General features: G+C 43.4%; 1 protein-coding gene across 2 annotated transcripts in view; it reads left to right on the top strand.

The window, feature by feature from the left end:
• Nucleotides 1-24154, top strand: part of C2CD2 (C2 calcium dependent domain containing 2) — a 205891-nt gene that overhangs the window by 114781 nt on the left and 66956 nt on the right. For both annotated transcript variants that reach the window (XM_073617265.1, XM_073617266.1), the window contains exons 7-8: nt 4688-4805; nt 7143-7245. In XM_073617265.1, the coding sequence (XP_073473366.1) occupies nt 4688-4805; nt 7143-7245 (221 nt within the window). The remainder of the gene's footprint in view (nt 1-4687; nt 4806-7142; nt 7246-24154) is intronic.

Raw genomic sequence — 24154 nt, 5'->3', positions numbered from 1 at the left:
ATCATTGTGATCTGCTGGCCAGGAAGGCTCTCCATGCCTCAGCCCCACTAGAAGAACACAATAGTGCCGTGGAACACATTTCCCTCATCAACACTGACTGTGTTGATGGGAAAATCAAGCAATTTTCTTTCCTTCCACCCGTGGTAAGTCCTCTATGGGCTGCTTAACTCAACAAGTAGTATCTCCTGGAGTTTGTACCTTTTTAAAAACAACTTGTCACTGGATGTTTCCATAAGGCTATGTAGACAGGTTCCCTTTGAACTCTTTGTCCAGGATAGGACAGTTGGGCCTATGCATCTTTCACAGCTACTGGCCATTGTGTCTCAATAGCCGCTAGCTAGAAGCTATGATTTCCTATCTAACCTACCCAATATAAATTATCTGGGATCTGGTTGGTTGCTTTGAGGAACACATTTTTTTTTCTCCTGACTAGTATACACTCCCTGAACACCTACCTTATTCACGTAGTTATCTAATGAGCCAATCATGTGGTAGACATGATGCATATAAAGGTCAGGAGATCCAGCTATTGTTCACATCAAACACCAGAATTGAGGAAAATGTGATCTTGACCATTCCATATTGGTGCAAGATGGGTTGGTTTAGGCATTTCTGTAACTGCCGATCTCCTGGGATTTTCACACGCAGCGGTCTCAAGAGTTTATTTAGAAAAAGTCTGTCAAAGGTCGTTCTTTGAACGGAAAACCTTTTTCGTGAGAGAGATAATCGGAGAATGGCAAGTGTGTCAGGCTACTCAGTTAAAGCGGAACTAAAAAATTAAAAACCGTTACATTCCCGGCACTTGCCAGGAATGTAGCTGTAACTTTAACTTTGGGTTTTGCTCTCAACCAACTGTCAAAGCATCAAATGGTTGGTGTCTCAAAGTGTCACTAAACCCACATCATAAAGAACGATCAATAAATGGTGTATTACTTGCTGTTCATACTCAGTGTCAGAAACCATGAAATCAGACCGAGACAGAAGTACAGTTAAATCACACTTGTTTTAATAACAAAAGTAAAAAGAACAAACATAGTCAAAACATAGCCAAAGTTCAGTAACCGGAACGGATAGTCATCCAAGCCAGAAGTCAGGGATCAAAGTAGTGGAACAGCAAGCAAGATCCAGAGCCAGAAGGGATATCAGCAAAGCAAGTTTTTAAGCAGGAGATGTTTCTTGTGATGTTGACCAAGGTGAAAGGCAGAGCTCCTCTGGACTGGATGACTTAAGTAGGCAGGACTGACAAGCAGGATATCATCAACAGCTGAGTAACTGTGGAGATAGATGGGAGCTGGCAATTAGCCGACAGGAAGGGCTGAGCCCAGCCCTGACACTCAGTCGCTATGGGATTTTCTGTATTCTGCAAAAAACCTGGTTAATCCCGCTGCTCTCTATCTCCACCTTCTTTTTATGCCTGTCCAAAAAAAGAAGGTAGCCGGCGTCTCCACTAATCCAAATAAAAAGTCTTTATTGCTACATACAGGAACGGTGTAAGAACAGTGCTAAGGCGTTTTGGCACAAAAGGCCTTGATCACAGCAACTTTTTATGCCCCCAATGCAGCTAGGGATTTTGCAGCTGCAGTGGCAAGTCTGCAGATGCTCAGTTTTCATGGAGTTTCTATGCTGAGCATTTCCTCCCTATCTCATCTGATCAGCCCATGTGACTATAGAGTCACACATGTAGGCGTATACACAGTGGTAAATGACAGCCCTCTCCTTCCTTTTCTTAATGCCCACTAACCAGCTAAACACAGCGGGGGTGCGGTATTGCATGTGGATTGATGGAGGCTTAACCTCCCTTTTTATTCTAAGACACAGGCTGGAGGGGCGTGACAGCCTGCGACTAGCAAATATCCACCCATACCATGTTACTGCCAAAAAATAAAGATTGAAGTTCAAATATATATGTATGCCAATTTGAAAACAGTTGACTGATTATAATGTATTTTTACTCTGTATGATTTTTTTTTTTTTTTGGGCATGTGACCAGCAGCAGAGGACTAGAAGTTCCTCCTGCTTATGTTTCACTGCAGACAGGCTGGGAGAGAGCTGGGTCATGTGACAGCTGTATATCGATTAGGAAAAAGATACTTTGATGTTTTTTGTTTTTTTTTTTTAATTAAAATAATTAAAGTGCCATCATCCAAATACAGAAATAGAAGAGACAATGTAAATTGAACAGTGTGTGTGTTTAGTATCACTTTAGTACCATGGCAGTTGAAGATCAGACAAATGCCAAGATGGCAGCTTCCTTGATAGAAGATGATAGGAGGGTTTAGTTCCACTTTAACAGCCCTTTACCACTGTTCTAAGTAGATTGGACATCTCCAAATGCACAATACACTGCATGCAGTGAAAGCCGTGATCGAATTGTGTGCAAGTAGCTTCTTCTCTGCTCGCTGACCACAGGCGGGCACTCGCATAGAATGCCTTGTATGTTTTCAGTGAGTATAAGGCTTTCTCTGATTAGATACGGGTAGATCGTGACATCACCTCCCTTATCCAATAATAAAATCCCTTGTATTCATTATAAAAAAAAAATACAAGGCGTTTTGTAGATGCAACAAAATGCGTACACCAGCAATCACCATGGGTAATTGCCAGCTGTGTGGACTGTCACAAATAGCTGCAGCCTTCGTGCAGCTGTTTGCCCACAACTAGTCCATTCCAGCCACAGGAGTACGTAGTTTCTTGGGTGTGTTATCGCCAGTGAGAATGTAGCCTAAGGCCTCATGCACACAGGGCGTTAGAAAAAAGGAGCAGCAAAGCCACTCCAATCGGAAAAAGCGGCTGTAAAAACGTGCTGTTAGTAGCTTTATGCATTGGTGTTAATGCATGTTTAGCCGCGCTAGCTTTTAGCAGTGTTTCTCTGCCTCCATTCAAAATCCGTGCTTCCCTATGAGAGACCATTGATTTGAATAGAAGTCGCACCACAAGTCGGATCATGCGACTTGCAGTGCGGCTTGTGCGCTGAGGATCTTAAAGGGGAACCTTCGCCAAAATGAAAAAAAAAAAAAACTGGCGTGGGGTTTCCTCCCAAAATCCACACCAGACCCTTATCCGAGCATGCAGCCCGGCAGGTCACTAATGTGGGGGGGGGGGCGCGTGTGAGCGCCTCCTGGACCATACTAGGCCACACACCCTCAATATGAGGGATGGGTGCTTTGGGGCAGGGGGGGCTCTGAGCCCCCCCCCCCCACCCCAAAGCACCTTGTCCCATGTTGATGGGGACAAGGGCCTTTTCCCCACAACCCTGGCCGGTGGTTGTGGGGGTCTGCGGTCAGGTGGCTTATTGGAATCGGGAAGCCCCGTTTAAGGAGGGCGCCCCCAGATCCCGGGCCCCCCACCCTATGTGAATGAGTAAGGGACACATTGTACCCCTACTCATTCACCCAAAAAAAGTGTCAAAAACACAAACCGTACACAGGTTTTTTAACAAAATACTTTATTAAAATAGCTCCAACGTGTCTTCTCCCTCCGGTTCTTCTCCCCTCTCTGGTGATGTCTTCTCTCTCCGGTTCTTCTCCCTCTCCGGTGATTTCTTCTCTCTCAGGTTGTTCTGCCTCTGCTTATTTGTCTTCTCTCTCCACTGTTTTCTTCCTCTGCTTCTTCTTCTGCTGCTTCTTCTTCTTCCTCTGATGTCTTCTCCTGATGCAAGTTCCCACTGTTGTGTTAGGTCAGGTATGCGCTATTACTTATATAGCCATGGGGCGTGGCCACCAGGTGATGTAATCTGGAGACCACACCCCCTTGTCACGTCAACACCCAGAGCATGGTGGGTGGTGATGTCACAAGAAGGCGTGGTCTTCAGATGATGGTGGCCTCGCTCCAAAATGCCTTAAGCCGCGTTTAGCAGCGTCAGACGTTTTTACAGCTGTAACGCCGGTCCTCCAGAATGTGCTGGCCCTTTTTTTTTTTTTTTTTTTTTTTTTTTTTTTTTCATTTTTGCAGCTTGAAAACGCCTATGCCACTCCTAAAAGCCTGTGTGTGCGTATGAGGCCATAGAATAACATTGAGAGGAGTTTTTACGCTGCAAAAAAAAAAAAAAAAAAAAGGCCGGCGCTGCTAAAAGCAGTTGTAAAAACACCCTGTGTGCATGAGGCCTTAATGTAGCATCATGGCAGTTGAAGATCAAACAAATACCAAGATGGCAGCTTCCTTGATAGGAGACAATAGGAAGGTTTAGTTCCGCTTTAACAGACCTTTACGACTGTGTTGAGTAGATTGGACATCTCAGAATGACCAATACCTTGAGGCAAATGGGCTACAATAGTAGGAGACCACGTTGTGTTCCACTTCTGTCAGCCAAGAACAGAAAGCTGAGGCTAAACTAGGCACCGAATCACCAATACTGGATGAATGAACGTTGGAAAAAAGTAGGCTGGTCTGATGAATCTTCATTTCTGCTGTGGGACACAGATGGTTTGCTAATGACCAGATCTGAATCCAATGAACTCCTATGGGAGGTTGGCAGCTGACAAATATGCAGGAATTGCGAGGTGCAGTCACCAAGGACCAAAATCTCAAAGAAATGTTTTATGGAATGTGGAATCCATGGAATGAGGAATTGAGGGTGTTTTGAAGGACCTGACCCAGTATTATCATTGCACTTCTAATAAATTGCTTGGTGATGGTAGGTGTCACCACAGAGGTAAGTGTCCATAACGTGCACTACTTGTCATTTCAGAATAGAGCTGGCGTTGGTTCTCCAGTCGTTTGTCCCCCAAAACCACCCAGAGTCCACGAGCTGAAGCTTCAGGTGCGGAATATCAAAGCGTCATTAACGGAAGAAGCCAACCCACCAGGTAGTGTAAACCTCTGTCTTTTTGTTCTTCCTGTCTTTTGTTGCAAGTGAAAAAGTCATTAGTGTACTTCATGCTACATAAAAAATGATAAATAACATAAAAATGTTAAATAAATAAATTATTCTTAGGCCTGTTTCACCCGGGCTTCTGCTTGTATAAGAGCAGTGTGAACAGCAAGCTTTGTTGACCCTTTTTTAAAGAACCATTCATCTCCAATTTGTAAATACAAAGTAGGGGGGGGGGTGAGACTTTATAGGTGCAACTAGTACAAGGACATACCAAATTGAATAAAATCGCAATTTATTAAAGTTACAAAGGTACATAAAAACAATATTATACAATACAAGAACAGGTTTATGCTCATTCAAGACGCGTTATTGTAGTTCTTATAGTTGTTCTCGCATCTTAATCCTACGTGTTTCGCCGTATGGCTTCCTCAGGGACAAACGTGGTTTTGTTGCTACTATAGGAATGAACAGAAAGAGAATTACAAACAATAGATATAATGTTATATCAGAAAATACCAACACTATACATAGTGTATACAATAAAATTAATACATGAATCTGTTCATTTATATAGTAGCTGCAAAATCATGTTTGTCCCTGAGGAAGCCATACGGCGAAACATGTAGGGTTAAGATGTGAGAACAACTATAGGAGCTTCAATAACACGTCTTGAATGGCCATAAAGCTGTTCATGTATTGTATTATAATGTTTTTATGTAACTTTAATAAATTGCGATTTTATTCAATTTGATATGTCCGTGTATTAATTGCACCTATAAAGTCCCCCCCCCCCCCCACTTTGTATTTTCTATACCTTTACGGGGACGTTGGTGCTGTAACACCAGCATTTTTTAATTCTGGAGTTGACCACTTCACTACATATAGATCCAGTTTGTAAATGCTGAAAAACGATCCTAATGGGAGTGCTGATTGCCATTTTAAACAAGCTGCTTGCAGGCTTCAGCACTCCTTGAAGCTTGTTGAAAGCCTGCTAGCTGCTTACTTAAAGTAGCAATCAGCACTCCCATTAGGATCTGTTTTCAGCATTGACAAACTGGAGCTGAATGGTACTTTAAAAGCTTCAACAAAGCTTGCTGAAAGCTCAGAAAATGCTTTTGTCAAAGCTTGCTGTTCACACTGCTCATAGGTCTGGTTCACATTGGCTTCAGCTTGTATCAGCAGTGTGAACAGCGAGCTTTGACAAAGCATTTTCTGAGCTTTCAGCAAGCTTTGTTAAAACTTTTAAAGTACCATTCAGCTCCAGTTTGTAAATATTGAACACAGATCCTAATAGAAGTTGACTTGTTTTAACCACTTCAGCCCCGGAAGATTTGGCTCCTGAATGACCAGGCCATTTTTTGTGATTCGGCACTGCGTCGCTTTAACTGACAATTATTGCGCGGTCGTGCGACGTTGCACCCAAAAAAATAGACGTCCTTTTTTTCCCCCACACATAGAGCTTTCTTTTGGTGGTATTTGATCATCTCTGCGTTTTTATTTTTTATTTTTTGGGCTATAAAAAAAGAGCGACAATTTTGAAAAAAAAAAAAACACAATATTTTGTACTTTTTGCTAAAATAAATATCCCCATTTTTAAAAAAAAAAAAAAAAAGCTATTTTTTTTCTCAGTTTAGGCTGATATGTATTCTTCTACATATTTTTGGTAAAAAAAAAAATCGCAATAAGCGTATATTGATTTGGTTTGCGCAAAAGTTATAGCGTCTACAAAATAAGGGATAGATTTATAGCATTTTTATTATTATTTTTTTTTTTACTAATAATGGCAGCGATATGCGATTTTTATCGTGACTGCGACATTATGGCGGACACATCGGACACGTTTGACAGATTTTTGGGACCATTGACATTTATAAAGCAATCAGTGCTATAAAAATGCACTGATTACTGTATAAATGTCACTGGCAGGGAAGGGGATAACACTAGGGGGTGATCAAGGGGTTAAGTGTATTCCCTGCGTGTGTTTCTAACTGTGGGGGGGAGGGGACTGACTATAGGAGTTGATAGATCATGGTTCCTAGCTATTAGGAACTCATGATCTGTCTCTCCTTACAGAACAGGGATGTGTCGGCCACGAGCGTCGGCACCCCCCACCCCCGAGTGCAGCGTGCGCGCACCTATCACGCTTAAAGGAACCAACGTACAGCTACGACGGCTCGCGGGATCGTGCCGACCTGCCGCAGTATGACGGCGGCTGGTCGACAAGCGTTTAAAAAAAAAAAAAAAAAATTTTTTTGCCATGTACTGATTTACGTTTTGGTATGCTTTTTTACTTTAGTGATTTGTTGTCCTCTCCCCTTTTATGCCCCAGGCCCTGTGGTGTGCTCTGTACAGCTGAATGATCCAGTCCAAACGTTCACGACTACAGCCATAAAGCCCACCCTGTGCCCATCCTGGGAGGAGGAATTCGTCTTGTGAGTACCACATCCACCCCGCTTAAAGCTAAAGTTTGAGTGATATATATATATATTTTTTTTAATTTCTCTTAAATCTGCATCAGGGACGGTACTTCCATGAATGATGAGTGTGCTGTTGGCTGCTGTATTCCTTGAAATCTTTGGTCCTCTGCCCCCTTTCCTGGACACCCCAGCAGATGTGGTCTTCCGATGCTGCGGGGGTTAATATGAGTGGCTGCAGCTGTCAAAAATGCTGACTATGCCCCACCCTTTCCTCCTCCATTCTCCATTCATAGAAGCTTGTAGAATTGGTTCCCAGATTTAAAATAAAGTGCTGTATGAATGGAGGACTGGCAGATCAATGAAAGTTCCACCTCCTCCATTCATAGAGCGCTTTTCATTGCAGAAGCTGGTAGTGTCCATATGTGTGATATCTGGCGTTCCGTTGGGGATGCTGTAGAGCTGCACAATTCTGGAGAAAAATGAGAATCACAATTTTTTTGCTTCGAATAAAGATCACGATTCTCGCGGCGTAACATTATCTTTCACATTATACAAAAAAAATTGGGCTAACTTTACTGTTAATTTTTTTTCTAATTCATAAAAGTGCATTTTTTTTTATTGTATTTGAAAGAGCACTGCGCAAATACAGTGTGACATAAAATATTGAAACAACCACCATTTTATTCTCTAGGGTCTCTGTTAAAAAAAATATATATAATGTTTGGGGGTTTTAAGTATTTTTCTAGAAATGAGAATGAGAAATAATGATTTGAACTTGAAGCCAACAGGTGTCAGAAAAAGGTTTAGTCTTTTTTAGTGGTTAAATCTCCCTCATTTACAGACCGGAGTTCATTCCTTTTGATCTAAAGAACAAACCATACAATGTTTATAGTTGGCTGGGGCTGAGGAATGTTGTGAAACTTGGCAGACTGCCCGTTTTTTTGTTTGTTTGTTTTGTTTTGTTTTTACAGCTGGCTTGAGCAGAGAGCTCTGCAAAGAATCGGGAAAATGCTTTGGTAAGATCGCGAGGGGGAAAGAGTCGCAATCTCGATTCCTAACGATTAATCTTGCAGCTCTAGGATGCAGTAAATCACTATAGTAGTCTGCACTACATACAGCGATAGCCACGATCTTTTAAGTTGTGTACGAGTGGCTTCCTGTCTGCACACTGACCACAAGGGGTATTGTATTTTTTCAGTGAGTGCAAGGCTATTTTTCTCTTTCGTTCATTGACAGACAGCGCTCCATTATTCAAAATCATAGGGTTATATCGCTCCCTACAGGAGTAGGACACTAGGCAGAAAAAAGACTTGGCTACACCTATGGGCAGTCCTAGGTCATATACACCTCTCTCTGCTATAGGCTTTCAGTTTTTTTCTGCCTAGTCAGGAGTAAGGACCTAGTTCCCTGCTGGGATCTCTGGTACTGACAATTTTTTGTTTTTTCTTTTTAAACTACTTTTTCTCTCTTGGATTTTTTCCTGTGAGATCTACAATCAACTGCTGGACTGGGCGATGGGCTGGACACTAAGATACAGTGGTCTCCCCAGTCTGGCCAGCGAGCGCGTGCAGACCGCAGCTATGCGCTAGGTCAGCCACGACATGGCCCCACTTGACGGGGGCTGGTCGTATGCCACCTCTCGCAAGGTCGCATACGACCGGGTCTCGGCCTGAGTCGCAGTGTTCCTCATGGCCGACAGCCCCCCTACTTCGGTGGCGAGGAGGATCTGTCTTGAAGCATTACCCGCGCACTTGCTGGAGTGGTAAGGGACCCCCTCCTCTCCTTCCCTGGAGTGGTGTGGGGCATGGGTACTCCCTGGGGTGGCCGGTCCCTCTGGGGTTCTCCTCCACACCTCCCCATTCCCCCAGGTGAGGCCCAGGCCTCTGGCTTAGGTGCTTTGGACCCTGTCCACCACCCCCACTCTCCTCCAGTGTTGTCTCTATGGGGGCCTACTGATCGGGAGATGTGTGGGGCAGCCCTAGAGTGGGCGACGAGGCTGCTGCTTTCCGTTGCGGGCATCTGCCCTCCTTCCTCGGCTCTAGCTTGGTCCAGTTCCCCTGCAGACCTGTGCGTTCGCAGCGGGCGGCTGAAATTTTAGGCCGTGGCTTTTGCGGCCTACCGACCGGAGACGTGTGGGGCGGCCCTAGAGCAGGCAGTGAGGCCGTCGCTTTCCGTTGGGGGCATCTGGCCTCCTTCCGCGGCTCTAGCTTGGTCCAGTTCCCCTGCTGACCTGTGCACTCGCGGCGGGCAGCCGAAAATTTAGGCCGTGGCTTTTGCGGCCTGCTAGGCCGCACAGCCACGCCGGACGCCTTCTTCCAGAGGGGCGGCGCTGTGGCGGCTCTGAGGACGACCCCCTTTTGGGGGGGTTGATTGAGTGGGCCCTCCGTAGGCGTCCCCTGTGAGGGGCCTTAGTGGATGCCCCCCCGCATGCTGCGTTTTCAAGTGAGATCCTGGCGTAAAGTGCTCGAGGTCTCTGGACTATCAGATTCGGCTGAGCCAGAAAACCGGGGCTCCCTGGTCTGGTGGCTTCGCTCTCCGGGATTTCGGCAGGGCACATCCTTTCTCCCCTTGTATTGGACAGTGGTCACCACCAATGTTAGTCTGTCCGGGTGGGGAGGTGTCCTGGGACTAGGTTCTGCTCAGGGTCGTTGGACACTGGAGAAATCCGGACTGCCGATTGATATCCTGGGACTTTGAGTGATCAGACTATTTATGGATCATGGAACGTCGACTTCGGGGGCTCCTGGTACGGATCCAGTTGGATGATGCCACGGCGGTGGTCTATGTCAATCACCAGGGCAGAGAGAAGAGTGTTGGCAGCCCTGACAGTAGCCAGCATCCTCCGGTGGGCAGAACGCCTTCTTCCGGCCCTCTCTGCTGTATGCATTCTAGTAGTTGAAAAATGGCAGGCGGTTGCCTCAGCCGTGTACTGTTGGTCCACGGAGTGGTCCCTTTACCAGGACATGTTTCATCGGATATATCTCCAGTGGGGCATCCCCGAGGTAGACCTGTTGGCGTCCCGGCTTAACGGAACGGTACTGAGGTTTCAGGCAAGGTCACGGGCTCCTCTGGTGGACACTGCAGACGCTCTGGTGGCCCAGTGTGGCCGGTATAGTCGGATCTACGCCTCTCCTCCTCTCAAGATTCTGCCGCAGCTTTTGAGCAGGATCGAGGCCAAAGGGATTCCGGTCATTCTAGTGGGCCCGGATGGTCTTGTTGGTCTTGGTACGCCGACCTGGTGCACGTGGTCACTGACGTCCCTTGGGGACTGCCTCTCAGGGAGGTTCTACTATCCCAAGGGCCGATCTTCCATCCTCCTTCAGTCACTGGTTTTGAAGGCCTGGCTGTTATGAGCCAGGTGCGAAAGTTAACAACGCTGCTGAAGGCTAGGAAGCCTTCTTCTGGGAAGATTTACCACCGGACATGGACATGGATAGCTTATATATCCTGGTGTGAGGCTCTTGCCATTTACCCTCGTTCTTTCTCGGTGGCTCAGATTTTGACCTTTCTTCACGGCGGGGGGGGGTGGGTTGAGCAGAACTTGGCCTTGAGTACCATCAAGAAGGGCTAGGTGTCGGCCTTGGTGGTTTTCTTCGGCGTCCCCTGGTCTCACACGCCCTGGTGCGTACTCTTAATCAAGAGGTTCGACATCTGCCTCCACCGGTGCGGTTCTACCGCTGTGGAATCTACTCTGGGTGCATTCGTTTCTACAGGAGCCTCCCATTGGAAATATTCGGGAGGTTCCTCTGCTTGCTCTATCCCAGAAGGTGGCTTTTTGGTTGCTATCACCTCAGCTTCTTACCTGGTGATCCACAAAGATGAAGTGGTTCTTCGCCCTCGTCCGTGGTTCCCTCCTCTGATTCTTTTTGACTAAGGACGTTGTACTGCCCTCCCTATGTCCCAGGTCAAAATGTCCCAATGGATTTACCTTACATGCCCTGGATGTGTTCGGCGATTCGGGTGTATTTGGCAGTCACGGGGCCTTTTAGGAGATCACTGTTTGTGATCACGGACGGGTCAAAAAAGGGGCTGTCTGCTTCTTCTGCAACCGGTCTATTGTATCAGGGGTTTGGTTCCTCCTTTCCCTGTTACGGCGCATTCTACTTGGCTGCTTGTTGCTTCTTGGGCCTTCCTTCATCAGGCGTCAGCTGTGCTGGTTTGCAAGGCGGCCACTTGGTCGTCCGTGTATACTTTCACAAAATTCTACAACGTGGATGTGCTGGCATGTGAGGATGCTTCTTTTGGCCGCAAGGGGTTGCAGGCTGCTGTTTAGAGGGTCTATTACCTCTTGAAGGGGTTTCGTTCAGGTTGGGCTCCAGTTTGTTTCTGTGTTGAGCTCCGTTTACCTGGTTGGTACTTGTGTTAGTCTTGGGATTTTTCGTTGTCCCACCCCTCATGTTTGGCACTGCTTTGAGATGTCCCTATGGTTCTGAATAATGGAGCACTGTGTCTGTCAATGAACGAAAAGAGAAAATGGGATTTTTTTGACTTACCGTAAAATCCATTTCTCTGTTCATTGACAGATACGGCACCCACCGCTCTAAGGAGTTTTGATGCTTCTGACACTGCTTGTTACTAAACTGAAGGCCTGTAGCAGAGAGGGGGGTGTATATCACCTAGGACTGCCCATAGGCGTAGCCAAGTCTTTTTTTTTCTGCCTAGTGTCCTACTCCTGTAGGGGGCGATATAACCCTATGGTTCTGAATAATGGAGCGCTGTGTCTGTCAATGAACTCAGAGAAATGGATTTTACGGTAAGTCAAAAAATCAAATTTTTCAGTGAGTGTAAGGCTTTCTCTGATTGGATGAGGGTACATCTTTACATCACCACCCCTCCTCTCCACCTTGTTCAATCAGAGAATGCCTTTTATTCATTGAGCTTTATAGATGCAACGAAATGCGTCCACCTGCTGTCCCCGTCAGTAAAGTGCATGGTAGCCAATCAGCTTCTAACTTCAGCTTTGGCAAAAAAAAACTGGAAGCTGATTGGTTTCTGTGCAGATTTTGCACGCTCCAGTTTTAGAAATATCAACCCCACCTTGATTATTCCAGTCACAGGAATACACGGGATTCTTGGCCCTGCAAACTGCAGGACGGGTTGTGGCCAATGTGAATGTAGCCTGAAAGTGACAGTCGGCATTCACAGTATCTGAGGGTTTCTCTGTATGATTTCCGTCATGCTTTGCTGTATACATTTTTTTTTTTTTAAAGAAAATCATTTATTTGGAAAGATTTTGCAAGGTTTCTTACCTGGAAAGACCGCTACAGCATGGCTCTGTTGTTCTGGGAGGGCGTCCATGGATGTACCCCCCCCAGAACACACCCCCTGAGCGCCCCCTGGGGGGGGGGGGGGGGGTGCATTGGGCGCTCTCTATGATCACTGGGACCTTTGGTCCCAGCTGATCACAGATCGAGGTAAAGGGTCAATCACAGCAGTCCTATACCATGTGATCAGCTGTAATATGAATAAAAGGGGGGAGGGGACTTAGTGGGACTTTATACGAAACATATGTTGATACGTCTCCATCCCTGATTCAGTAGAAACAAAAAGGAAATAAAATGGGACTATGTATGAGGTATGTGCGGCAGCAGCAACGCAGTTAATATAAAACACAATGTTTATTGCTAAATAATGATTACATAACATATTAGGAAAATCCATTCATGGGTTTGTGTCCATAATGACAACATGTAACAAACATTGTATGTAAAAAAACTGGCAACAACAATAAATGATACATTGTATAATAAATATCGGACCGCTGCATCAAGATATAATACATTGTAGGGTAAATATATAACAGCCATCCTAGAGGACACAGACCACATCAGAAACAATATAAAGATAAAATCTGTATATATGAAACTGGGTAAACCATCCAATGAAGATGAGATGCATCAAATGCCCTACGCGTTTCGTTGATTTTAATCCACTTTTCAGGGGGCAAATGCATTAAATATCTGTGAAAAAACACAAATCTATGAGTGTCCTCTAGGATGGCTGTTATATATTTACTCTACAATGTATTATATCTTGATGCAGCGGTCCGATATTTATTATACAATGTATCATTTATTGTTGTTGCCAGTTTTTTTACATACAATGTTTGTTACATGTTGTCATTATGGACACAAACCCATGAATGGATTTTCCTAATATGTTATGTAATCATTATTTAGCAATAAACATTGCTATCACCAGTTTACCTCAGTGCGGCCTCGCCAGTTTACCTCAGTGCGGCCTCGCCAGTTTACATCACCTCGCCAGTTTACCTCAGTGCGGCCTCGCCAGTTTACATCACCTCGCCAGTTTACATCAGTGCGGCCTCGCCAGTTTACATCACCTCGCCAGTTTACATCAGTGCGGCCTCGCCAGTTTACATCACCTCGCCAGTTTACATCAGTGCGGCCTCGCCAGTTTACATCAGTGCGGCCTCGCCAGTTTACATCACCTCGCCAGTTTACATCAGTGCGGCCTATCAGTGCAGTCTCATCCGCGCACATCAGCGAAGAAGAAAAAAATTACTTATTTGCAAAAATGTATAACAGAAATTTTAAAAAAAGTTGTTTTTTTTTTTTAATCAAAATTTTCGGTCTATTTAGCAAAGAATAAAAAAAACCCAGATGTGATTAAATACCACCAAAAGAAAGCTCTATTTGTGTGAAAAAAATGTCATATGGGTACAGTGTAGCATGACCGCGGAATTGTCATTCAGAGTGCAACGGCCCTGAACATTGGCCTGGGCAGGAAGGGGGTAAAAGTGCCCGATATTGAACAACACTAAGGTTTTGCCCCGGAATTGGCAGCAGCTAATTGGTCGTTGGGCTGCCTGTCTGATAGACCTGAAATCTTCAGAACATGCCCCGGGTTATTTGATTTGGCTCAGTACACGCGTGCGCGATTGTTTCTCGTTCAGTCATGCGGTTATTATTGCCGCCCCTCTGAAAAGCAATCTGCAGTGGATCGCTTTTCAGAGGGCGTTTGACAGGCAGCGAGGATGTGATATTTGGCCTCCTCACCGCCTGTTTTAACCCTCAAAATACTGACCCAGTGTGCCACAACCTCATGCATTGCTGTTTGAATATGGCATGTCATTTAACTTTTGCCACGGCTGCACAACATCATGGCCGCAGCATGTATAATGCCCTGGGCAGCTGCGTTTGTGTTTAGGTGGGGGGTTGGGGGGGAGCAGTCAAGCCGCAGATCAACTGCCTGCTTTTACAGCCCCCCCTGGCCACTTATGTGAACTAGCCCTAATTTGTTCAGCTTTATCATAACTAATACAACATCCACAGGAAAACCCAGCTGTAAAAATACACACCTCATTGTGTCAATAGTGTTTGGTTCCATGTGATTGTGACATTCTGGTGCAAGGTAAAGGAAACGTGGAAAGAAAACCTCTTCAGTTATTAAGGTTATTTTTAATGTGACCTTTACATCCTTCCTGAGTTTTATTCCCCTTTATATATTATATAAGGACCTGTAGATTTTCTCACTAGTGGCTGCTTTAACTACTTCAGCCCCGGAAGTTTTACCCCCACTTCATGACCAGGCACATTTTTTGCAATACGGAACTGACAATTGCGCGGTTGTGCGACGCTGTACACAAATACAATTGATATCCTTTTTTTCCCCACAAATAAAGCTTACTTTTTATTGGTATTTGATCACCTCTGTGGTTTTTTTATTGTTTGCGCTATAAACAAAAAACGAGCAACAATTTTGAAAACAAACCAATATTTTTTGCTTTCTGCTTATAAATCACATCTAATAAAAAAAATGTAAAAAAAAATCGAATTTCTTCATCAATTTAGGCCAATATGTATTCTGCTACATTATTTTTGGTAAAAAAAGAATCCCAATAAATGTATATTGATTGGTTTGCACAAAAGTTACAGCGTCTACAAACTATGGAATAGATTTATGGAATTTTTTTTTTTTTTTTACTAGTAATGGTGGCAATCAGCGACTTATAGCAGGACTGCGATATTGCAGCGGACAAATTGAACACCTAACGGACACTTTTTTTGGGGACTGGTGACACTAATACAGTGATCAGTGCTAAAAAAAAAAAAAAAAACTGCACCGTCACTGTACTAATGATACTGGCTGGGAAGGGGTTAATGGCAAGGGCGATCAAAGGGTTAAATGTGTTATATAAAGCGCTGCATAAACTGTCGGCGCTATATAAATCCTGTATAATAATAATAATAGGGGAAGGCACAGATTCCATGCCTTCCTTACTGACAGAACGGCGATCTGCCTTGTTTACAGAATGATCGTTGGGTGCCGGCGGACATCGGGTCCATGGGGCCCGCTGTGTACAGTCACATCGGGAGCGAGACACCCACGGCACGCACTCACGCCCACTACCCAGGAGTGCAGAATCACATATACATTATTTATATATATATATATATATATATATATATATATATATGTGTGTATGTATGTATGTATATGTGTGTGTGTATATATATATATATATATATATATATATATATATATATATATACACCAAGCACTATAAAATAGGAACTGTAGCAAGCACTATGCACGCTCCCTTCTACGCGTTTCGTTACTCGGAGTTAGCATACGTCCTTGCATCACTTCCTGTCACAGAGGCTTGTGTCAGCAATATATGCTTTTATTATCCCTATCATATGTGAGTACCTTTCTATGCGTTTGCACAATAAATACATTTTATACCGTATTACGCTATTGGGGCTCCCTCTCTCTCTTTCATAATGGATTCTCCTCATAGTCAACACATGTATGTATGTATGTATGTATGTGTGTGTGTGATCCTGCACAGCACTGCCGCCCTGTAGCAGTAAAACTGCAATAGGGCAGTCGGCAACTGTTTAATGCCAGAAAGTACAGTTCTTATCATTTCTGAATATCTGTAGAAATGAAATCAGTTACGGGATAAATCCCAATTGAGACATTAAGCCCATGTTCATGTTAATGCGATTTGGCATTGCAATTGAGTTTAACAAGACTCGTGGCCACTCATTAAAATTAGAAGAAAAGAGGTTTAACCTTAAACTACGTAGAGGGTTCTTTACTGTAAGAGCGGCAAGGATGTGGAATTCCCTTCCACAGGCGGTGGTCTCAGCGGGGAGCATTGATAGTTTCAAGAAACTATTAGATAAGCACCTGAATGACCGCAACATACAGGGGTATACAATGTAATACTGACACATAATCACACACATAGGTTGGACTTGATGGACTTGTGTCTTTTTTTCGACCTCACCTACTATGTAACTATGTAACCACAAAAAAGAAAACGAATGCTGCCACCACATCTAAGGCTTGGTAAGCAGCAATATATTACAATTTAGGTGCCGTGTATACTGCCAGTTGTAGGAGAACTCTCCTGGAATGCTGATGGTTGCTCCATGTCTGGTCGCTGTGAAGATACGGCAGGAATGTGAGCAATGTATTTCTTACTGGAGATCTTAATTCCATCTCCCAGGGGGAGGGGGGCACAGGACCGCCCAATACAGAGCGGGCAGTATAGCAAACCCACCCATGCAATGCGTCTAGTTAGGCGCGCTATTTTCTGAAGATGTCTCCTTATTGTCTTAGTAAATGTTTGATCCTTTTGTTTCTAAAAAAAAAAAAAAAAAAGTTTGAGTTTCATACAGAAGATTACAGGACAACTGTACAATGCAATGTATATATAAAAAAGAAAGTCTTCTAACCCAATAAACTATAAGAACAAAAAAAAAAAGGATGCAATAAGGTGAAAAAACACGAGGGTTTACAACCGCCTTAAGTGACTGTGAACGTGGCATGGTTGTTGGTGGCAGACGGGCTGCTCTGAGTAGTTCAAAAACTGCTGATCTACTGGGATTTTCACGCAGAGCCATCTCTAGAGTTTACAGAGAATGGTCCAAAAAAGAGAAAATATCCAGGGAGCGGCAGTTGTGTAGAGGAAAATGCCTTGTTGATGTCAGAGGAGAATGGGCAGACTGGTTTGAGGTGATAGAAAGGCAACAGTAACTCAAATAACCAAAACTTGTATAAGTATAGTAGTGAGATACTCAGTGATAACCTATAGGTTAAATAGGAGAAAATCAAGCACTTGACACCTTATTCCAGAGGAAAAAACAAAGCAAATATAAATCAATGCAAGATATCTCAATAAGTGGTTTAACACAACTAATATTCAATGGAAATGGGGGCCAAGATGGAGGACATCGAAATCCCTAAGAGAGGACAGACATAGGTGGAAACTCAAAAGTCTCTCAAATGACAAGATGGGACAGTCCCATTCAGTCCCACAAACAACAGGGTGTCAACCGTCTTCTCCAGAGGTAATTAAAGGTTATTTGAGAGGGGTCCTGGTAAATACGCTGAATCTTGACTCATGTGGATGATTCCCACCAAGAGAAAGGAAAAGCAAAAGGATGCCCTTACCAGATCAGGTGGACTCACAGGCCGTGGCGGTGAGTCAAACGAGCATATACCGTCAGACGGTGTAAGGTGAAGGCTTGTGGGAAGACTCGTGGAACATCTTGTCAGCAGTCCTCAACTGAAGAACCAACTTGGAGATCGAGGTCCCCAGGGTGCGGTTTCGGTCGCCAGATGACCGTTTGCTCAGAGGTCCATCATATGTGCAAATAAGCAAGAAAAAGAGAGAAACCTCCACATAGTGTAAATCCTTAATTTGCAAAAAAGCATAAGAGCACTTTATTTGAGAAGCGTACTCCAAAAAGAATTTTTACAAACGGGGGGCAGTAAAAACTCGGCTCAATATAAAAAAACCGGCATAAAAGAAGGTATAAAAACAGCGCAGTGGATAGTGGTTGGGTATAATCATAAGGACCCGACGCGTTTCGCCTCCAAAGGCAGAAGCCTTTGGAGGCGAAACGCGTCGGGTCCTTATGATTATACCCAACCACTATCCACTGCGCTGTTTTTATACCTTCTTTTATGCCGGTTTTTTTATATTGAGCCGAGTTTTTACTGCCCCCCGTTTGTAAAAATTCTTTTTGGAGTACGCTTCTCAAATAAAGTGCTCTTATGCTTTTTTGCAAATTAAGGATTTACACTATGTGGAGGTTTCTCTCTTTTTCTTGCTTATTTGCACATATGATGGACCTCTGAGCAAACGGTCATCTGGCGACCGAAACCGCACCCTGGGGACCTCGATCTCCAAGTTGGTTCTTCAGTTGAGGACTGCTGACAAGATGTTCCACGAGTCTTCCCACAAGCCTTCACCTTACACCGTCTGACGGTATATGCTCGTTTGACTCACCGCCACGGCCTGTGAGTCCACCTGATCTGGTAAGGGCATCCTTTTGCTTTTCCTTTCTCTTGGTGGGAATCATCCACATGAGTCAAGATTCAGCGTATTTACCAGGACCCCTCTCAAATAACCTTTAATTACCTCTGGAGAAGACGGTTGACACCCTGTTGTTTGTGGGACTGAATGGGACTGTCCCATCTTGTCATTTGAGAGACTTTTGAGTTTCCACCTATGTCTGTCCTCTCTTAGGGATTTCGATGTCCTCCATCTTGGCCCCCATTTCCATTGAATATTAGTTGTGTTAAACCACTTATTGAGATATCTTGCATTGATTTATATTTGCTTTGTTTTTTCCTCTGGAATAAGGTGTCAAGTGCTTGATTTTCTCCTATTTAACCTATAGGTTATCACTGAGTATCTCACTACTATACTTATACAAGTTTTCATTTTTTCCTTTTGATGCTTTACATAATAACTAGCTTTCACTTCACTAACTGACACTGAAAGTGTTTTCACTCCTCTCCAACAACTATTTCCACCTGTTTAGCAACAGGAGTTCCACCACTCACTAGCGCCACACTTTTTTATTTCTAATTTTCATGTGCAACGGTCATATTGCTGTGTCGGCTGCTTTATTCACATCTAGGAGTTGGCGCAATTTCTACACCTTTCTTTTATAACTCAAATAACCACTCGTTACACCCGAGGTATGCAGAATACCATCTCTGAACACACAACACATCGAACCTTGAAGCAGATGGACTACAGCAGCAGAATTTGATGTGAACAGGACAACATGAACAACATGAAAGCATGGATCCATCCTTCCTTGTATCAATGGTTCAGGCTGGTGGTGTAATGGTGTGGGGGGAATATTTTCCTGGCAAACTTTGGACCCCTTAGTACCAATTGAGTATCATTTAAACCCCACGCCCTACCTGAGTATTGTTGCTGACCATGTCCATCCCTTTCTGACTACAGTGTCCTCATCTTCTGATGGCTCCTTCCAGCAGGATAATGCACCATGTCACAAAGCTCCAATCTTCTCACCAGTGGACAATGAGGTCTCTGTACTCCAATGGCCTCCACACTCACCACATCTCATCCAATAGAGCATATTTGGAATGTGGTGGATAGCTTGTATCTTTAAATCCAGTATTTAACCCAAAAGCAAGCATTTTATATAGTGCAGCTTATGAATTCTTAGATGTGATGGCTCTATTAGTTTTCTTTTTAGGCTTTCTTTCTTCTGTTTTCTACTGGTAATCTGGGCAGTAAGTCTGTTTTTCAAATGATGCTCTCCTGCAGAATGTGTCAGTTACAGGGTTGAGACAAACCATTTACCACTGATAGGGGTGCTTACAATGATCAGCTTTTATTTATTCATGTAAAACCTTTATCCCAAAAGGTAATAAAAACTGTTGCTGTAACTGATTATAAAGTGTTAGCTGGAGTTTGGCTTCAATTTGTTAGTGTATGTACAGTGCCTTAAAAAAGTATTCACACCCCTTGAAATATTCCACATTTTTTCATGTTACAACCAAAAACGTAAATGTATTTTATTGGGATTTTATGTGATAGACCAACACAAAGTGGCTCATAATTGTGAAGTGGAAGGAAAATTATAAATGGTTTTCAAAATTTTTACAAATATGTGAAAAGTTTGGGGTGCATTTGTATTCAGTCAATACTTTGTAGAACCTCCTTTCACTGCAATTACAGCTGCAATCTTTTTGGGGATGTCTCTACCAGCTTTGCACATCTAGAGAGGGACATTTTTGCCGTCTTCTTTGTAAAATATCTCAAGCTCTGTCAGATTGGATGGAGAGCGTCTGTGAACAGCAATTTTCAAGTCTTGCCACAGATTCTCAATGGGATTTAGGTCTGGACTTTGACTGGGCCATTCTAACACATGAATATGCTTTGATCTAAACCATTCCATTGTAGCTCTGGTTGTATGTTTAGGGTCGTTGTCCTGCTGGAAGGTGAACCTCCACCCCAGTCTCAAGTCTTTTGCAGACTCTTAACAGGTTTTCTTCTAAGATTGCCCTGTATTTGGCTCCATCCATCTTCCCATCAACTCTGACCAGCTTCCCTGTCCCTGCTGAAGAAAAGCATCCCCACAACATGATGCTGCCACCACCATGTTTCACGGTGGGGATGGTGTGTTCAGGGTGATGTGCAGTGTTAGTTTTCCGCCACACATAGTGTTTTGCTTTTAGGCCAAAAAGTTCAATTTTGGTCTCATCTGATCAGATCACCTTCTTCCACATGTTTGCTGTGTCCCCCACATGGCTTATCGCAAACTGCAAACAGGACTTCTTATGACTTTCTTTCACCAATGTCTTTCTTCTTGCCACTCTTCCATAAAGTCCAGATTTGTGGAGAGCACGACTAATAGTTGTCCTGTGGACAGATTCTCCCACCTGAGCTGTGGATCTCTGCAGCTCCTCCAGAGTTACCATGGACCTCTTGGCTCTTCTCTCATGAATGCTCTCCTTGCCCGGCCTGTCAGTTTAGGTGGACGGTCATGTCTTGGTAGGTTTGCAGTTGTGCCATACTCTTTTCATTTTTGGATGATGGATTGAGCAGTGTTCAGAGAGATGTTCAAAGCTTGGGATATTTTTTTATAACCTAACCCTGCTTTATTCTTCTCCACAACTTTATCCCTGACCTGTCTGGTGTGTTCTTTGGCCTTCATGATGCTTTTTATTCACTAAGGTTCTCTAACAAACCTCTGAGAACAGCTGTATTTATACTGAGATTAAACTACACACAGGTGGACTCTATTTACTAATTAGGTGACTTCTGAAGGCAATTGGGTCCACTAGATTTTAGTTAGGGGTATCAAAGTAAAGGGGGCTGAATACAAATGCACGTCACACTTCTCAGATTTTTATAAATAAAAAAAAATTGAAAATCGTTTATCATTTTCCTTCCACTTCACAATTATGTGCCACTTTGTGTTGGTCTATCACATAAAACCCCAATAAAATACATTTACGTTTTTGTTTGTAACATGACAAAATGTGGAGAATGTCAAGAGGTATGAATACTTTTTCAAGGCACTGTAAATCTGCTAGTCTATCTAACAATCCTCTCCCCTCACACTGACAATGCTGCTGTCTAAAGGTGCCCCCTGTGCTCCTTCCAGGTGAAAGGGGGGGTCTAAAAAAAAGAAAACAAATGCAGCCACAACAACTAATAATTGGTAGGATGAAATACAGTGCCTTGCAAAAGTATTCACCCCCTTGGTATTTTTTGTGTTTTGTTGCCTCACAACCTGGAATTAACATGGATTGTTTGAGGATTTGCATCATTTAATTTACAGAACATGCCCACAACTTTGAAGATTTTTTTTTTTTTTTAATTGTGAAGCAAACAACAAATAGGACAAAATAACAGAAAAACGTCAATGTGCATAACTATTCACCCCCCTAAAGTCAATACTTTGTAGAGCCACCTTTTGCGGCTATCACAGCTCCAAGTCGCTTTGGATAAGTCTCTATGAGCTTGTCACATCTTACCACTGGGATTTTTGCCCATTCCTCCTTGCAAAACTGCTCCAGCTCCTTCAAGTTGGATGGTTTTGCGCTTGTGAACAGCAATCTTTAAGTCTGACCACAGATTTTCTATTGGATTGAGGTCTGGGCTTTGACTAGGCCATTCCAACACATTTAGATGTTTCCCCTTAAACCACTCAAGTGTTGCTTTAGCAGTGTGTTTGGGGTCATTGTCCTGCTGGAAGGTGAACCTCCATCCTAGCCTCAAATCACACACAGAGTGGTACAGGTTTTGCTCAATAATATCCCTGTATTTAGCACCGTCCATCTTTCCCTCAACTCTGACCAGTTTCCCAGTCCTGACTGCTGAAAAACATCCCCACAGCATGATGCTGCCACCACCATGTTTCACAGTGGGGATGGTGTTCTTTGGGTGATGTGATGTGTTGGGTTTGCGCCAGACATAGCGTTTTCTTTGATGGCCAAAAAGTTCAATTTAACCTCATCAGACCAGAGCACCTTCCTCCATACATTTTGGGAGTCTCCCACATGCCTTTTCACAAACTCAAAACGTGCCATTTTGTTTTTTTGCTGAAAGTAATGGCTTTCTTCTGGCCACTCTGCCATAAAGCCCAACTCTATGGAGCGTACGGCTTATTGTCGTCCTATGTACAGATACTCCATTCTCTGCTGTGGAACTCTGCAGCTCCTCCAGGGTTATCTTAGGTCTCTGTGCTGCCTCTCTGATTAATGCCCTCCTTGCCCGGTCCGTGAGTTTTGGTGTGCGGCCGTCTCTTGGCAGGTTTGCTGTTGTGCCATGTTCTTTCCATTTGGTTATGATAGATTTGATGGTGCTCCTAGGGATCATCAAAGATTTGGATATTTTTTTATAACCTAACCCTGACTTGTACTTCTCAACAACATTGTCCCTTACTTGTTTGGAGAGTTCCTTGGTCTTCATGGCAGTGTTTGGTTAGTGGTGCCTCTTGCTTAGGTGTTGCAGCCTCTGGGGCCTTTCAGAAGGGTGTGTATATGTAATGACAGATCATGTGACACTTAGATTGCACACAGGTGGACATCTTTTCACTAATTATGTGACTTCTGAAAGTAATTGGTTGCACCAGAGCTTTTTATGGGCTTCATAACAAAGGGGGTGAATACTTACGCACATGCCAATTATCAATTTTTTATTTCTGAAAAATAGTTTTATGTATATATTTTTCAAATTTTATTTCACCAACTTAGACTATTGTGTTCTGGTCCATCACATATAATTCAGATAAAAAAAGGGGGGTGAATACTTTTGCAAGGCACTGTATATTACCTTTTCTTGGTTTTGGGTTTAATACCACTTAAAGATTATGTTGCTGTTTAACGTCATACATTATATTTCTGATTAAAAAAAACGGCTTAAACGTTTGTGCAAATTGTGTGCCTGCACCATTTTTTTTTTTTTTTTTTTTTTTCTTTTCCTTATTGTACTAATAATCTTGAATGTTCCCCTATTTCATTTTCTGGTCAGACGGTTAATCTTTTACCATTTGACTGATTATTTCTAGGTTAGGTTTGTATAAAAGCAAGAAACAACATAAACCTCCCCGCAATTCTCTTTGTGAAAAGCCGCCCACGCTTTTCATGACTCATTTGATGCTATGGAATGGCGCAGAATGAAACGCACCTATCAGGAAGGTCTATACCGGCTCTGTCTCGGGAAGACGAGGTGTAGACGTTCTGTTGGTTTATTTATTCAGAGCAGAATGTTTACCGTAGGTGGGGAGACGCCGATAAATGTAAGGGAAGCAAAAAAAAAAAAAAAAGAATCGACCTCCTTGCACCAGATCAACACAAGTGACTACAAGGCACATAGAAAACAATGGTTCTCTATACAGGTCATTCACACCCCATGATATTGTGCACATGTGTGTAGCATTAACCACTTTAAGACCAGGCCCTTTGCTGCCATTTGTTGTCAGTGTTTTTTGCTAGAAAATTTCCTAGAACCCCCAAACTTGTGTGTGTGTGTGTGTGTGTGTGTGTGTGTGTATATGTATGTATATATATATATATATATATATATATATATATATATATATATATATATATATATATATATATTTTTTTTTTTAGCAGAGACCCTAGAGAATAAAATGGCCGTTATTAC

Source organism: Aquarana catesbeiana, linkage group LG02, assembly GCF_042186555.1.
Source record: "Aquarana catesbeiana isolate 2022-GZ linkage group LG02, ASM4218655v1, whole genome shotgun sequence".
NCBI classification, from domain to species: Eukaryota; Metazoa; Chordata; class Amphibia; order Anura; family Ranidae; genus Aquarana; species Aquarana catesbeiana.
Note: the sequence above shows the minus strand (reverse complement) of the source record. Positions and strands in the feature narration are given on the sequence as shown.